At 36.3% G+C, this 18,114-nt stretch overlaps 1 protein-coding gene and 1 long non-coding RNA gene across 5 annotated transcripts; one reads left to right on the plus strand and one right to left on the minus strand.

Moving 5' to 3' along the window:
* Positions 1-750: 750 nt before the first annotated feature.
* On the minus strand, positions 751-17,916 carry LOC111325640 (uncharacterized). Of its 4 annotated transcripts, XM_088739752.1 has the most exons (12): positions 17,427-17,565; positions 14,752-14,912; positions 10,659-10,804; positions 7,535-7,674; positions 6,940-7,161; positions 6,448-6,603; positions 6,021-6,134; positions 4,889-5,074; positions 3,562-3,754; positions 2,563-3,003; positions 1,851-1,973; positions 751-1,301 (listed from the first exon to the last, which is right to left on the minus strand). In XM_088739752.1, exons 2-11 carry the CDS (start codon positions 14,868-14,870, stop codon positions 1,864-1,866), a joined length of 1,827 nt encoding a protein of 608 aa, XP_088595878.1. In that variant the 5' UTR covers positions 14,871-14,912; positions 17,427-17,565; the 3' UTR covers positions 751-1,301; positions 1,851-1,863. The 4 variants fall into 4 exon arrangements, with proteins under 4 accessions (XP_088595878.1, XP_022785212.2, XP_022785214.2 ...); XM_022929477.2 differs by lacking the exon at positions 10,659-10,804 and having other exon boundaries at positions 17,427-17,916; XM_022929479.2 differs by lacking the exon at positions 10,659-10,804 and having other exon boundaries at positions 2,698-3,003; positions 17,427-17,914.
* Positions 11,367-16,794, plus strand: LOC148720508 (uncharacterized). Its single transcript, XR_015993550.1, has 2 exons — positions 11,367-12,105; positions 13,963-16,794. It is a non-coding gene; the product is annotated as an uncharacterized LOC148720508 (long non-coding RNA).
* Positions 17,917-18,114: the final 198 nt, after the last annotated feature.

Here is an 18,114-nt window from a genome sequence, read left to right on the forward strand (position 1 = left end):
CGAAAATAACGTCTCGTCCAGTTTCCAATTCCACGTGCAACGTGACTTATAATAGATTACTCCTGAGAGGGTGCACTCTGAAAACAAGATTGATTCACGATCGAAAAGCTCGTGATACAGCTCACCCCAAAGGGATTCTGGGGATCTGTGGGCCTCGCAGCGTTGTAATAGACATGAACGAGGACAGTCGAAATAAAATTAGCAAATAACTAATTAAACCCCAAGAACAGTTTCAAGATTACTGAGGTGATCCCTTATAAAAAGTTTCAATAGTCAGGAAAAAGCGAGATATTTCTTCCCATACCTATTCAGGAGGGCCTTCCAAATGCCGAATTGATCAGAAGATTCACCACTGCTTCTTACCAAATGGAATTGACCGGTTTCTGCGAATTCTCTCGAGTTGGGGGGTTATCGTTGAGATTAAGGGGATTCTTGGATAAAGCACAATAAAACGAGGTCTGTAAGAAAGATCTTCAAGTGTCAAGATATGGGATATGGTTTAAAAATGTGAAAGACGCAAGAAATTCTGAAAACAATATTTCAGAGAACAGGACTAAAAGGAAAAGGAGGAGACCAGGAAAAAAAAGGGAAGGGACAGTCTGAAAGAGGTTGTAACATATTCTGGTAAATGAGCGATAGGAACAAGTCTCTGGAATATGGACAGAAATGCGTCATCTAGTGACTGGACAAGCAGTAAAAAGAAAGTGGAAGTGGCACTGGAAAATGAGGGGGCTAAAACCGAGACAAACATGGAGAACACCATTTATTGGGAGTAGAATTGTTTATTAAGTAGTTCGAGAAAGCCTCATCATGATGCTTCAATTATCTCACGAGCAACACTCGTTGAAATTGTCTAAGTACAAAATTGGTGCAGACACTTAAGAGCACATCATTGAACTTGCAATCACATTGTTAAAGTTTTCAGCCAATGACAGAGGAAGTGCAACGGGAACCTTTAAACCCAACCTCACGACATGCACTATTCTAATAACAGGTTACAAGAAATGTCAGTCCGATTGAGGTCCAAAAAAATTCCAGAAAAAAAGTGATTACCTGTCCCATTAATGTCCGACCTTTCTTGACGTTAAATATCAGTCTAGACAATTTGATCAATAAATTTTAACTCTTGATATAAAAAACCCTTTCAAAAGTCACTTTATGTAAATAGCATTGGCTATCTTTCATTAAAACTGCATCGACCCATAACTCTTTAAAACTGCATTGAACCATAATTCTTTATAATTAACTATATTCAGTACACCTGACTTCATTATACCACCGGTAGAAAAGGCACTCAAAGCCTGAAACAAATAGGAGAAAAACGCTTCAGCTTGACAGCGAGTCGTTCACTCAGCACTGATAACGATTTGGTCTTTCAATATCTCTGTCGAATGAGAGATTTGTACTCCCCTTTCGGGATTTCTCTAAGAATGAAATTGCTGTTATATAGATGAGGTATTTTTCTATAAACTAATAAATAAGCCGTGTTAACTTACTTTTTTTCATGCGAAAGTTGGATGGACGGTTCAGAACATTAGGGAAAACCCGAGGAGGAGAAATCCCGAAAAGAGAGAACAAGTTTTGTCGTGTTGAATTTTACAAAGCTACAGGTGAAAATTTCAAATACGTAGCTACAGTTATCTAATTGTTCAACGTGTGATTTAGTGGGTGAGTGGATGCAAGGGCGAATAATTTAGTGAAGCAATGCAGTGCTGAATGACTAAATGAATGAAAGAGAGAATGGATGGATGAAAGAGTAAACAAGTGGGAAGTGGAGGAAGGAAGAACAACGTGTTATGTTCTAAACGATTGATGCTACTAATACCATGGATACCCTTTTGCAACATCACCTATTGTATAAATTTAAGCTGAATCTGAGCCGGGATCCTCTAGGCTATCTTCCAGGGCCTCTTCTTTGCTGGGAGTTGGTACCTTTACAACTTCTACCTTAATCTTGTCACCAGAAGATGAATCTAAATGCAAGATCAACACAGTGGTATTATTTTCATGAAATCTATGCATCTCAGTCATGCTCAGCCTTTTCATGAGGGCATACCGCTTTTAAAATCAACTTAACCGCTGTAGTTGTAGTAAAACTTTAACATTCACGTTCTTGCGCTCGTTTTCAGCAGTACTGTAGCTGTGTACGCTATCCTTTCACGAGCGAAAACTCAGTTTTCTTGTATTTGATATCGTCTTTGTCCGACCATTTTCCTTACGATATTCATTACTTATTTTAGGCGAAAAATCGTCGCTTAGAATTTACATGCACAACCTTCACATAGTAAATCAGTAGATGGGGATCTATAGATAAATCATTAACGTTTGTAGATTGCAACATAACACTTGTGGAACTTTCTTGTGAAAGAGTGATCATTGATGGCACATACCAACACTAAATCCATTTCGGGATACGTCATTAAATAATAAATTAGTCGGAGGTTCCAACAAAAATCGAACCATAAGTACCAAAATAATTGACACGTGGTCTAACGATAGAAGAAATCAATAGGAAAATAGGAAAGTAAGGCTCCAAAAAAACCTTTGCAAACCAGAACTAACTTTGTCTGTCTTTTGTGGCGTTGATGGATGAGATCTGAGGTGATGCAGTCATATTTAAAGGCTGCGTAGAATTCTGTGTTGATTTAACATGTCCAGATGGTAAGGCATTTACAGGAAGTTCTTTTAGATTATCACCTTTTGATGCAGTGTGACTTCCATCACTCTGTGAAGGTGATGGTTTTACACTTTCAGCTTCAAGTTCACTTTTCTCAGTTGGATTTTCTGTTACACTTTCTGCAACCTTATTAACTTTTGACGCAGAGTCATTCGCATTACTTCTTGGTGTGGGTGACGGCTTGACAAGTTCAGCCGCAAGTCCAACATCCTCAAGATCATCTTTTTCGGTGTCTTCTGTGACACTATCGCTCAAACTCTGATTGTGGTTTTTCTGCTTTTCCTCAGGAAGGTCTGATTTTGTAGTGTCAGGTTGTAAGGTAGTTTCTGAAAAGAAGGGAAAAAATAAACTTTAGACAGATCTAACGTAAACTGATAACTAAAGATCATTTCCCATGGATATGTTCCGGACAGTTTTTGAATTAGAAATAATATGACTAGGAAGTCCAACGTCTCCCCTGCTGTTCACAATTGATATTCATGTACAGTAACGTTGTAAATGTAAATGTAAATGACAATACAATGGAATTTGCAAATGACTAGCTGGGATCAAGCAAGGTCCATAAAATCTGCATCATCTCCATACTAAGGCTGAGCATACATGTACCACCACATCGTCTTTGTCGAAACAGGGAAAGACCCCATTTTCCTCACCAGTTGACCTACTTACTTTATCATGTTCTCTACCCTCGTCCCAGGTAGAAACAGTACGGTTCAAGAGAGTTGAAATTACCGTTACTGTTTACCCCCACAATTCTTGTTATCACACTACTTTTAAGACAAGAGATGGGATGAAGCAAAACACAGTTTCAAGAGGGGGCATAGAATTTGCTACACAGTATAAACAAACAATTAACAGTCCTCCATTAATTTCTTATTTCTTACTTGACAAACTGTCTAAGTTACTTTGAAGAGCTTGGAGTTCTTGCTTCAGTGATTCGATGCTCAATTTGTTGCTGGATAACTGTTCCCGTATCTTTCCAACTTCCGTAGAACAATTGCATGAGACAGATTTTTTTGGTGTACCGAGACTTTGTTGATGGGAAACAGTTGTGTTAATTTGTAGCACTTCTAGCATCTGATGGGAGAAGTTTTTGATGAAATAAGTAAAACATGGGAGGTCTCCATAGCACTTTTTAAGTAAACCATTGCAATGTATTAAGCTATCTTACACATGAACTAATTTGTAAATAGTTCAGTAGCACAATAGCACTTGCTATTTGTAGTGCCAGGTCCCTCTGTCCTGTAAGAAGTTAAAGTACCATTATTCTTTGCTGCACAAACATGAACTGATTATCAAAACACAAAAAGGATAAAGATAAATTCAGAGTGCCTCCATAATTATAATATGTACTCATATGGAAAATCTGGTAAGAATTGTGGGCGTTTTTAAATTTTCAACAAAAGAAAGTGCAGAAAAATTGCAATGAGGTGCTACAAGTATTGAAATGTCAATTTATTTGTCAATTATATGTTATTGGTAACCTTGTGCACTATTGTAACAACAAATGATGCACTGGTTACTGTTCACATTCCTGCTAAACTAATGCAGGGCTCGACACTAACGGTAACCCACTAGCCACAGACTAGTAGAAATTCAGTTTTGGCTGGTGGTTTTCAATTTCCACTAGTCAGTTTGGCTAGTAAACAGACTGAATTTGTTGTAACATCTAAAACCATCTAAGATGTCACTAGCCACTTGGCTAGTAAATTGAAAAGTTAGTGTCGGGCCCTGCTAATGTTCAATACTCTTCTTTACTTTTCCAAGGACATATGGAATTCTTTACCAAATGATATTATCCATTCAGAAACTTTTTCTTGCTTTAAATAAAAATGACTCCTCCTTTTTTGTATTATTAAAGCAATAGCTATAATTCAAGATAGTATCTATCAAAATCGATGGTCGTAGCTAACTCTAGCAATTTTCCCACTGCATGCATCGAACTTTTTAATTTAGTAGACCTCCCTTCTACAAGTCCAGTGGTTTCTAAAGGGCCCCTCCCCTTACCATCTCTACAATCACCTTGTTAGTAACTGTCAGTAGTAGTATATCTTTAGCTTTAATATTGTAAACTTTCATTAGGTTGCAACGTATACACCCTATGATCTATAATTGATTTATTCATTTCCTTGTATTTATGGAAAATAAATGAATAAATAATATGTAAAACATTTTGAGAAAAAAAATGTAAGGGAGCTGAAACAAGCTTACCAGTTCAGCCAAATTCTTGGACTGTTGGTCAACATAATCTGATAGCTTTTTCACTTCAAGTGATAAATTGGAGACCTGCTCTGAAACCATGTCACTGTCTGGTTCAAGGTGACCTCTAGAGATTACACTGCTGTGGTTTTGTTTCAAAACCTGTGTGACTTTAGTCTGTAAGTCATCAAGAGCTACCTGATAGAGAGAAAAAGAAAACTAATGAACGAAAAATACAACTACAATAATCAATACAAGGAATTGAAAATGCAAAAGTTGTAGACAAACTGCATCTAAACATGTATTAACTTAAAACTGATAAAATGTGTTGGCTTTCACATGCCAACAACCAAGCAAACAAATTAATTTTAGTAGAAAATTAACCCTTCTAACTGATAACTATTGGCCAACTTTAAGCCACATTTAGAGCCAATAATATCTGGTAAAATCAAAACAAAAAATGACGCAACTGTAAAACATTTCTTTCTTTGAATGATGACACTTTTCCTTTAGTTCAGCTATACGTACAATCTTGTGTCAGTCTACATCTATGTCAATGAATAAAGGCTGATGGTTTCTAAAGAAACTGTTTGGGGCTGTGTTGGTGGGGGTAACGAAATAATTTGAATATATCAATATATCAACAAAGTAGAAATGGTAAATTGGCCACCGTAACGATTACAAAAGCTGACGTTTTGAGCGTTAGCCCTTCGTCAGAGCGAAGGGCTAACGCTCCGAGGAAGGGCAAACACTCGAAACGTCAGCTTTTGTAATCGTTACAGTGGCCAATTTACCATTTCAACTTTGTTGATATATCCAAATTATTACATCTATGTCAACACTGACCAATCAGTGAAATAATAAACTACCATGTCACAATATGATTGGCACAGAGGTGAAAAATTTAGTACAGGAGGAATTCAAAGGGGCACAGAAGATAAATAGGAAAAAAAAAAAGAAACAAAGACTGGAGAATGAAAAAGACTGTTTTCCAAATGACTATCATTAAGTAATTGTAAGCTAAAATTAGTTTTGGTTTACTTAAATTAGTGGGGAATAATTAAAGTTTATTTCTTTAGTTTACCTCCGTCATTAACTTGATATTTTGACCCAGCCCTTTTAAAAGAGGTAACATTTCACTTACAACATGTTTCTTGACTTCCTTCAACAAGCCCTTCATCAAAAGCCTTAATTTTGATACTTCATAAGACAATGTCTGGTTCACTGTTGTCAGAATTCCCATAACCCTGCCAACTTCCTACGAGGTGAAAATAAAAAAATTAACATATCCCTCACATGGGACAAGGTAATACTTCAAATTACAGTAGTAACTTGATGCAAAAGAAATTATGAATTCAACAATGTACTTAAAATCACTTTAAATGCCCATAGACATTTACTAAGTCAGAAAACAAAAAAGGCAAAATAACAAGCTAAAAAGTTCAAAACTCAAATATGATAATATAAGGAACACATAACAAATATCAGAAAGGCATACTAACTATAGTGTGTAAGTCATCTTTGAACTTATCTGGTTATTCATAACTTTTAAGAATTTGCTGTATAGTTACCACTGAAATTTGTGCTGTGAAATTCTTCACCACTGATTCATCTCCATCTTGTTGTTTCTCATCAGCATTGACTGGCATCCGTAAAATAAGGGGTGGAGTTCCAGTATTTGCTGGAGCTTTGGGAGTTGGCTTTCCCATTACTTGAGCTACTTGAACCTATTTAAAGGCATAAGTTTGTGACATGATGAAACTACTTCTGGCAAGTTTTAAAATAAGAAACTTATCAAATGTTCTGTAAAAACATTCATCTAGATCCCGAGGTTCTCTAAAGCTGCACATAAGGCATGGAAATGAAAAGATCTTGGAGCTCTCAAGAAATAGGATGATGGCTGGTTATAAAAAATCACATCTCTAAAATAAATCCTCCTTGACAACAGCCACAGATTTGCAGATATATTTAGATTCAATGATATCTCAAATATACACTGTTTACCAATCGCAAAACAAGAAGAATCATTCTATTTCAGTGATGATGATGTTGATAATACTTACCGAAAGATTATAAACATTTTTTGTCAACTTTTCCATTCTCTTCTGCTGTTTACCAGCTAAATCTGTTAGCTGTTTAATTTTGTCTTTAATCTCTGTTATATCACCACCTGTGTCAGCCATTCCTTTCTTCAGTGACTCAATATCTTTTGTTAATGTGCTTGCACTTTCTGGTAACTTAACCTTCTTCTTTAATTCATCTACTGTTAAGTTTAAATAAGCAATCTGAAAAAGTGAAAAAAAAAAAGACAAAACATTTTGGCGTCGCAATTCCTACAGTTTACTGAATGCTGTAAAAATGGTCCAATCGCTAGTTATGATAATAATGCTTACTGATGGTAATACAATGATACACTGACTGAAATATAGAAAAAAAGAAAACAGATGCCTCATAACAAAGTAAGCAAGCTTCTTTGAGAGGTGCCAACAAAAACTGCAGTTGAAGAAATACATCCAAACATCTACATCTACTTATTTACTCTGTAAGGTGTAATTGGCGCTTTGTCGCAGTATTCATTACATAATCATTATTATTAGTATTCTGATAAATTCACCTTGTTTCATAGGACGGTATGTAGTATAGTTGTGTAGTTCTTACCTGCTTAAGAATTGATTTAAATTGTTCATCATCGTGTTTTACAGCTTTTTCTCGGTCAGTTTCTAAAGCCTTGTACTTGTTAGTCAGGTCATTATTTAGGCTCTCATATTCCCTTGAAGTGCTTCTATCAAATGACTCCACTGTTAGAGCAAAAATGGAGATATAACTGCATTGATTCACAGTAACTCTACACACGATAGCTAATACAATTGATAATACCAGCTTACCAGTAAAAAACTTAGGGTAGCTTTAAAGAGTACATCAAATTGATAACTGCCTCCCGGTTAGCTCAATGGATAGAGTGCTGGACTGTTGTGCGGGAGGTCGAGGGTTCGAGCCCCAGCCGGACCAACACTCAAGGTCTTAAAATAATTGAGAAGAATATGCTACCTTTCTATAACATCAAGAAATGGTTAGATATTCTAGTCTTCTCGGATAGGGATGAATAAATGGAGGTCCCGTCTCCTACAGGGTTAGGGGTAGGAGACATTAATTTCCCACGAACGAGATTACTGTGTGATGGATGTCCTCCCCTGGTAGGATGGGCGGGTTAGGATTGATTGTAAAGCGCTGTTGATCTGTCATTGTAAATAGCGCTCTATAAGTGATAAATTGTTGTAAATTGTATATTAATTTTATGAAATCCTTTCTGCAACTATTATAACAGTACTAAAAAAAATTAACTTCCCAATCAAATAAAAAAAAAAAAAAATCATAACCAATAAAGAAGAAACAGGAAAGATTTCATGTTTAGCAAGTGAACCAAGACCTTGGAGCCCTGCATGAGGTACAAAGGACTAGCAAAATGTGTTCAAAATACCAGATGGGATTTCCTACTCGAGGTTTTATTAGGGGGATTCCAAGGGGAAAGGAGGAGAGAGAGACTTTACAAAAGGACATTAGGGTTCTGCAACATTTTTTACAAAGTGGCATTGGGGAAACTCACCGCCTCACATAAGAACACAATTGACACTTGTCAGCCAGTGCTCAGCCTTATTCAAAAGCACTAAAATTTACTTAATATATACATATATACATGACTAACCCAAAACCTTATGAACATGTCTTTATTCCTTTATTGTCAAAATTTAATTTCAAGGAAACTAAATTAAAAATTGCAGACTTAATTGACACATCATAGACTAAAATATGTGCAAATTTTTTTCACCACCAATTTAAAATAATTATATGGTTTTGTGCAGCAGCAGTCCAAGAGGTACTACCCTCTTGAAATTTAGCACCTGTTTCAAAGCAAATGAACACAAATTGCTTTTTCTCATTTACTTTTGGTGCTTGTCCAAAAGGACTATTGATACATTAGTTAGCGTCAATCCTTAAACTGCCAGTAGAAGCTTCAAACACATTCCAGACCATTATTTAAATTGTTCTCTAAAACTAATATTTGAACCCAATACCGCAACAAGAAAAAACCTTTAGTTTGAAGGTCAAAAATGCGAAAACCCAGCATCTGGAAGATTCTCTTTAAAAAGATAACCATCATTAATTATGCATAACCTCTAAATGATACACGTAGAGCAATATCCATTAAAATAAAAACTGACATGACGAAATAATTTTGAATTACTTACGATATTTCCGGTAACAAACGAATAAATCAATGATATTTGCTGAGATCTACGACTTACCCCTAGAGTAAAGGCTTAAAATAGAAACGACTTCCCTTTCGAAAACGTTAATTTGTATCTGCCCCCAAATTCGTACAGAAAACAAATATCACCAAACTTCGTGATAATTCAAGTCGAAAAGATTTTGCCACTGTGACATATATTGAGTAAACAATATCGGGATAAGATGAGTGTATTGTAAATATAGCTTATCTATCCTTTATAACAACCTTACGTACGATGATTACAACATAAAACAATAACAACTCTTTAAGACTGTATTTTCCAAAGAATCGTCACGTGTAGACAAAATTACTGAAAAATTGGCATAAATCCAGTAGCTAACTAGGAAATTTTATTTTCGTTACGGCTGAAATGAGTTTCTGTTCCAAACACGCAAGATCTTAAGCTCCAGGAGAGGTTCCAGTATTGGATCAGCTTCAATATCACTTGATAATTAATTGAAAGGTAATTCTTCATTTTAGTTCGAGCACAAAAAGAACCAACGCAGACTTATTAAAATTCTTGGACAAGTTTGAATATTACTACGCCCAAAATGAATATATCTGATTTATGCATATCTTAACACGTCTACCAGTCCGTCGCTTTTTTTCTTCGGGCAAATTTGTATCTGGAAGTCGAGTTTCTCATCATTAACCACTCTGTCCAAGACTCGGAACTAAATTACTTTTGACAGGCGCGCTCGAAGTATTGTTAAAAGTAAATCACCACATCCTCAAAAAGTGAGCTAATCATTGCATATATATTCAAAGCTACAAGAACCACTCGACACAACGTAATGATTTTTAAGACAGAACAAATCGTTGATATTACATAAATATACGAAGACTTTTTAAATATACCAATAAAAGAAATTGCGAAAAAAGCTTACCAGTGACTTTATTAGATTAGGTTTTTCATTTTCGCGAGAGTAAATTATTGATGAGCAACACTTCACAAAGAACGTTCACTGAAACAAAACGATCTACAGTACGACCGCAACGTCACATCGCAAACTCTAGAAAGGTTTGGACGAATCAACAAGCGCATAGCATTAGCGTCTGATACAAATCTTGAAACCAAATAAAATCGAAAATACTAATGAAGGAGTGTCGAGCAAACGCTATATTTAAAAGCTAATTTTTCGATGATTTTGAAATGCGTCAGAAAGTGGAACGTTGGGGTAAAATATTCGCATAATGCGTAGCATAAGTTCGTGTACAAGCAACAGCATTCACGCATGATTGACTATTTCCGCTTTACAATGTAAAACAACACAGACAGATTCAGCAGCATTGAGTCTACACGCGATTCAAATTATTTTTTGGGAAGTATAAAGCACTCGAAAATATATTTATATTCGAATTTTCTCAAAAAAGTATTAAAATTCAATCAGATAGAGAAACTCACACTGTGTCTGCACAATATTTTAAAAATATGCACTCCGCTTCTGATTAACTACAAAAATAATAAATGAATCCCCCACAGCTCGGACTTACCTTTGCTTAATCTTTTTCTCATGAAGTCTAAATCACGCTTGAGCCTTAAACTAAACCATCCCAGTACTAATACACAAAGAACAGAAGCTATGAGAAGTATGGAGAGGAACACTGAAGCACAAACTCGGCAGCAGCCACAACGCCGTCTGAAACGTTTGAAAATGAATCAGAGCAGGGAAAGAAAAAATATTTTATGCATTGTAAAGGAACGCAGTGGTTTCTCATCCTGATTAAAAAAAAAAAAAAAAAAGAAGCCGAGGGAGGATCTAACCTTGCAACATACGTGGACTTTCCTGGCTTGATGATCCTCTTCTTGGGAAGAGGGAATTCTTGCAGGTCAGAGTCCGAATCATCATCGTCCGGCACAAGTGTGCCATTCCTTCTCGAAGAAAGCTTCATTTTCGTTTTACGCTTATTCATTCGAAAAAAAGTTAAGATCCATTTTTTTTTTACAAAGAGAAAGTGGGAAAGGAACAAGGAAAACAATAATCACTTGGTGCGTTTGTCGACCTCCGGAGTGAAATCATGTTCAAGGTGTATAACACATATCACATATGTATCAAAGAGAGAGGGGACTGGGAAGGAGTCCCTTAATCTTATTTCCTTTTTATTTATTTTTTTTGGCTTTGAAAATTAAGAGGATACTTTGAGAATTTTAAATACAATGGAATGTTTTCGCTCTTTCAGATTAAGTCTAAGTATCTTAGGTGCAGATTCACATTTTTAGTCTGTTCCTTTGCTCTCTAAATAAACAGTTTAAGACTTAACCTTGCTGTCACTTGTGAATACAAAAAAACTCTTGTTTGGACACCTAGCTAATTTCAACATACTTCTCCTTATTTGCTATTCATGTCTGCATCCCTTAATTTTAATGGCGAATTGTGGCTATTAAGTCTAAAAGCGAATTTCTGACTGTAAAATCAACATGATATGGACTAAAACCACTATTTTCAGTGGCACACCCAAACTGACATTTCCAGTAACATGTTTGAAGTCAGCAAAATGTGTGGCACCTTAGGAAGGAGGGTAGGTAAATGATAAACTGACAATATTCCACCAACCCTCTCCCTTGAAAGTTGTTTCCTTCCAGTCATTTAAAATCCAACTAGTCATGGCTGCTACAAAGTTGTTCAGAGGAGTGCTAAATATATTTGCACCTGTACTGGCACTTGCACTACAATGTTACAAATCAAACTCACCATGAATCAGGCTTAACCTTTTACCCCCTGACATCAGCATGACATACTATGTATATTCTCTATTCTGCTCTCTATATATTTCCTTAGGTGCTGACAAGGAGAATTTTTTTAACAATCAAAAACTCCTTTAGTTGGTGATTATTTCACGAATTATCGTGAACTTAATGTGTGATTCAGGGATGATATTGCAAGGAGAAATTAGATGTTACTTACTCTTACATTAGTAAAAAGTACCAGGTCACAGACAGGTAAGTAGATTTCTGTTTTCAAAGTAGCCACAGGTATTATTTTGTGTTGTAGTGTTCACTTATTCTCTTTTGGATACCCACACATCAATAATTGTATCTTGTGCTCTTTGTGTCACTGATAACACAATTTCTTCAAATTATTATTTTTTCATATGTTCTGCTATTCACATTGCCTATAACTAACACAAGGCAAAAGCCTTTAAAAATGGAATTTCCCCGAGTGTTTTTTTTAATATACATATTTTTTGATCAGCAAAAGTAATTTTTGGTACATGAGCACTGTTTCTCCTCTCTATTCCACCAGGAGTGTTTAAGAGGTTTTCTTCTTCTACATATATGTATGCCCAACACAGTAGGGAAGGTCATTCTGACATTCTAAGACAATTGATCATTTTTCTGCTTTTCAGTGATAAATACATAAATGATCTATTAATTCCTATTGTGGTGATAAATTGAATAAATAATGTTCAAATAACTGATCTATAGATATAAATAGGTTTATTTGTCAAGTTACCACATCACCACATCTTAGATAATGAGCACTAAGATGTTCTATGCAAAGTTTCAGTTTTAATAGCACAAGCATTTGAGACAGTTATTTCAGTAGAAAATTACCATGAAATTGTGGTTCAGCTTGAATAAAAAGAGTCGAAGCAAAATTGAGGAAGCCGTCCTGTCATCAACTTGATCCAGTGTTTTTAAAGGGAAAGAAAAAAAAAATAGGACAATAATAAGGATTTGGGGGATGGGGTATAAAATAGCTGTGTAACTTGATGGTTTCCATTGTCTCTATTGAAAGGGGGTTGAGGTTAACCTTTCAAACAAACAGCAGTGGATGTTGCCACCTTAAATTCTGTTCACAAGTGTATCAGTCTCAGTGACCACAATGCCACCTGATTCTACTTATATGCAGTAATAGAGAGATGATGGCCCCAAAAATCAGTTTCTGTGTCTCAACACTCACAAGTCTCTCCACCATATGATATTTATGGTAATTTAAAAAATAAAATATGAAGATAAGCTATGAAGAGTTCCAAGAATTTTGAACCATATTTCCCCAAGAAAATGTACGTAAAAATGAATTGTGCACCGTAAAAAATTAAGCCAAACTTTGTGAAATCTGTGTGATTCTTCACCTAGCTTCAACCTCTTTGATTCACGCTAAGATACAGATGTATGTTGTCTTTTATTTCTACCAGCAAACTAATACCTTCTAAAAAGTCTTTGGAAAATCCTGCCATAGCAAATTAATTTAATATCATTAGTCCTCCCAGGAAGTTAATGTGTGTGAAACAGTGGGATAAGGTAAAATGTAGTCAACATGCTGGGCTCTGAATGAAACAATGAGTATATCAACAAAGTTGAAATGGTAAATTGGCCACCGTTACGATTATAAAAGCTGATGTTTCAAGTGTTAGCCCTTCGTTGGAGCGAATAGAGGAATTGTGGGTTGTGTGTGTTTTTAAAGGCAGAAAAAGGAACTACGTGATTGGTGGGAACATGGCAACGAGAATTTATTCGTACTTTTCTCGTTGCCATGTTCCCACCAATCACGTAGCTCCTTTTTCTGCCTTTAAAAGCACACACAACCCAAAATTCCCCTTTTCGCTCCAATGAAGGGCTAACGCTCGAAATGTCAGCTTTTATAATCGTAACGGTGGCCAAGTTACCATTTCAACTTTGTTGATATATTCAAATTATTTCATTACCCCCACCGATGCAGCACCAAACAGTTTCTTTAGAAACTATCAGCCTTTATTCATCTGAATGAAACAGGCTGGGTTAGAGCTCTAGCTAGCATCGTTGTGTTGGGTTATTGAGAAGGAGTCTTAACAATCAGTGCCTCACTCCATTCAGGAGCTGATCCCTGAGAGGGATTACCAAAGAAATTTAGACACAGGTGGGTATAACCAGTAACTTCTCTAGGACACCTAACAAATTGCTAAATGGTAGCCTGTAATATCACCTCCTCATCCAGGGGAGGAGGCAATACTCCTGGATCCTTCATGTCACAGGAGTTGGGATAAGTTAAAATGGTAAGGGTCATGCAACTCATGAGTAGAATTTGCCTTTCCCCACCTGGATTTCAACAATGTGACTCAATTTTGTTCAAATCATTCAGTAATATGGCCTATTTTCTAGTAAGGATCAATGTTCTGAAAGCATTTTGAGATTAAAACTGTACATGCTTTCATCTAATTCCTATAGGTCAGTTGTGTGCTGACCAAATAAAATACAAAGCAAAGCTATGCCAATATATATATTTCATGATTCAGAGTTTATAGCATAGATTATTTGGACCTGTATACTATAAGACAAAGGAGGCACAGTGGTCTCATGGTTAGTGCGCTAGACTCCGGATCGAGTGGTGCGGGTTCAAGCCCCAGCCGGGACATTGTGTTGTGTTCTTAGGCAAGACACTTTACTCTCACAGTGCCTCTCTTCACCCAGGTGTATAAATGGGTACCGCCAATTTAATGCTGGGGGTAACCCTGCGATGCACTGGCATCCCATCAAGGGAGGGGTAGAAATACTCCTAGTCGCTTCATGCTACAGAAACCGGAGTTAAGCACCAGCCTAATGGGCCCTAGGCTCGTAAACAGACTTTACCTTTTACCTTACTATAAGGCAATGATGCTGACTTACATGAGGTGATCCTTTTCTTCATAGACTCTAGTGATGTCTTCAGTATTATTGTGAACCACATCATGGAGATCATTGTTCCAACAGTGAACAGGACAAAGATCACCTGAAGAGCATTCCATGGTGAACAACAAGTTTTGGATTGTATAGGAACATGAATTTTCCTAGAACATAATGATATACAGTGAATAAATTGTTATCTAACAGCCACAATCATTAATCATAAACAAACTGCACACTGAGAGTTGGCTATAAATAATTATGGCAGTTCGATAATCAAATATAATGCCTCAATGATTTTGGTGTAAATAGCAGTAACTGTCAAGAGTTAAACAAAAAATTTTAAAACAACAAATTTTTCAGAGTGCATTGTTCTTAACATTTCCATGGGGAAAATAAATTCCTTATACCATATTTTCTCGGTTATAAGATGCACCCTGAATTTTTTAACTCGTTTCTTTCATGTTGTTAAACTGAAAATTTTGTCTAAATACCTAGTTATAAGATGCAACCTCAACTTCGGGCTTTTTCACTATCTGCACTTTCAAAACAATAGCGTTTTCAAAGTTCCTAATTACAGTCGTGTCACCTTTTTTTAACAAATGGCAAAAAAGTTACACATTTGCACGAACAAAGCAAAAAAAAAATCACACCTATAAAAGAGATATGATACTGTGAAGACAGTCTGCCTTCTTAGGAAACAGTGTTACTTTCTAAAGCTATGACTAATAATTCATCCAGTTCAAGCTTTATAAGCGTGTCTCAGCTGGTCAAACTTCATTCACAGCCATTTAGTAAGCATCGTTAAGTTCAAAAGTATTAATAAAACGGTTCTTTTCAAAACCACCAAGTCAAGTAAAGTCAAGAACCAATATTCCCAGCCGTTTATCTATTTATCTTGTTTTATTTACATTTACATCTTTATTTAATGAGGGTAACATATCAACTTCACACAAGTTTTCTAATATATAACCCTCATATTCCCACCCATCCCACCCCAGGGGAGGACATCCATCACACAGTGATCTCGTGCCTGGGAAATTAACGTCTCCTGCCCCTAACCCTGCAGGAGACAGGACCTCCATTTATTTGTCCCTATCCGAGAAGACTAGAATATCTAACCATTGCTGATGTTATAGAAAGGTAACATATTCTTCTCAATTATTTTAAAAACCTTGAGTGTTGATCCAGCCAGGGCTTGAACCCTCGACCTCCTGCACATCAGTCGAGCGATGTACTGGTATCCATTGAGCTAACCGGGAGGCGGTTAGCTCAATGGATACCAGGTTAAAATTAGAAAATAGGACATTCTTGAATTTCATTGCATGAAAATACTTGGCTATAAGACGCACCCCAAATCTGAGACAATTCAAAGGTGATAAGCCAAAATTTCTTTGAAAAAATGCGACCCCTTATAGCCGAAAAAATACAGTACTTCCCCTGCTGACTCCTAGGACTGTCTCTGCCATTAACAGGTGTTTAGAATAATTGCTCCAGCGATTATAGAGATGCACACGCTCTGATTGGTCAAGGATTGTGTCACATCTTGCTACATGTATTATCACCTGGTGGGAGGTTATTATAGAGAGAGCCCTACATTTCAATATGGTTGCCTCACATTTTGTCAATGTTACAGAGGAAGTAACACACAAGATAAAAGAAAATGCAATTCCAACAGGTGCAAAAGATGCTCTTAAGTTTGGCGTAACAATTTTCAAAAGAAAGATATGAAGTTTAAGTGAAAGTTGTTAAATAATCCCCTCAAACTTTGTTGTGGGGATTTTTCAACAATAAATGTTGGATCGAGATAATTTTTACTTTTGGTTAATTTTATTTCTAACTGGGTTTTTTTAAACTAGGTAAGTTTTTTTGTAACTGGTAAAATTTTTCTCCCCAGTTGTTTTATTGTTTTAAGGTAGGAGGTCGGAAAGTAAAACTTTTTCCAGATCTATCGGATAAGGGGCCTAATGGGTATGGAGGAAGTCATTGTAAACAATTATTTTTGTATGTATTTATTAAATGTATTAAAAATACCTTTCCACTGCATAGTAATAACTTCCATTGATCAAAATGATACACGACAAAATTTACAAATTCAACATCAAACCATTTTCAGGATGTCTCAAACTACACCCAAATCAATAAAGAAACAACTCTGTTTGCGGTGAGTATGTCGTGGTCCACTATTTTTCCTTCTTCATTTCCTTTTGTTTCCAATTATGATAACAAGTGCAAGACAAAAGGAAATAAAAAAATCACCGTAAAAAATTAAATTAAAAAAAGAAAATAACCTTAAGGTATTAGTAATGAAAATACAATGCCTAACGCACGAAAAATAATTCATGTCAGCCTTAAATTCACTCGACCGTTTCTTTACACTATATAGATGTGTCATCGACATGAAATCGCAGCTGAAATAATACCAAACCAATTGCTTTTTTGGAGAAGAATCCCATAAATAATTGGTTACCTACATGATCGAAACTAGAATGTCTCGGTATTAAAATCTGACAAACTCTTAAAAAAAATCTGGCACGTTCGATTCGTAAGCGGCGATAGGTTGTAACAACTGTCAATAGCTAGCCCGGTCGATCTTTGTCAGAGGTCCTGTCAGCTGTGCAATATGTTTCTACATATGATATTTAATAATCAGGCTTAGACGATATATGCTGCAATACCTGGATCTTGGACGTCGTAGTCGAGTTGGTGGTAAATCCAATGGTTGAACGTTGTCTTCAGATTCACTGCTTCGCCTGACACCACCGCGATCCTCTGCGGAGTTGTATGAAATCAATAACGATTCCTCTTTATTTCGTTTCGTCTTCTTAGAATTCATATCGGTTTCTTGCTAACTCTCACAACGCCAGTGTTCGATTTCTCGTCATAGCGATCAATCATTATATCACAGATGGAGGAATCTTGTTTTCCGCTCAATTGAAGAATGCCGAAAATTGCTAATTATGATTTACAGCATTTGCAACATTTATAGCTGTTCTTCCTAAGGTCACTACAGCGCCTTTGTTGGCCCAAAGGTAAAGTACAAAGTGGTTCCTTAAAGTGGAAATCTTTTTGAAAGAAATGACTTCTTCCAGATGGAAACGAGTAATCGCAACGAAGAACACCTGAAAGAACCGACAGTAGATGATTCAAACTTTAGACTCTCTTTCACGTCATGAACGACTGTCGCCCCAGGGGAGGGGTAGGTCGTGCACAGCACAGAACGCACGACACCCCTATAAAGTTTTCATTTTATTTTAAAACACCAATCTGTAAAAGTACTGATCTACAATGATATATTTCACAACAATATCCTCGACATTCTCTGTTGATACTTCGGATTTTCGGGCATTTCCTGTGCGCCCCCTC

Source organism: Stylophora pistillata, chromosome 11 (assembly GCF_964205215.1).
Source record: "Stylophora pistillata chromosome 11, jaStyPist1.2, whole genome shotgun sequence".
Classification (NCBI taxonomy): domain Eukaryota; kingdom Metazoa; phylum Cnidaria; class Anthozoa; order Scleractinia; family Pocilloporidae; genus Stylophora; species Stylophora pistillata.

What these genes read in the sequence shown, in the direction of transcription:
- LOC111325640 (XM_022929477.2), bottom strand. Translation starts at nt 17,584, where the DNA reads ATGAATTCTAAGAAGACGAAACGAAATAAAGAGGAATCGTTATTGATT. An exon ending in GAAGAAAAGGATCACCTCAT is followed by an intron (nt 7,675 to 14,751) that starts GTAAGTCAGCAT and finishes TTGCTCTAACAG; the next exon opens with TGGAGTCATTTGATAGAAGC. An exon ending in TTAAATCAATTCTTAAGCAG is followed by an intron (nt 7,162 to 7,534) that starts GTAAGAACTACA and finishes TCACTTTTTCAG; the next exon opens with ATTGCTTATTTAAACTTAAC.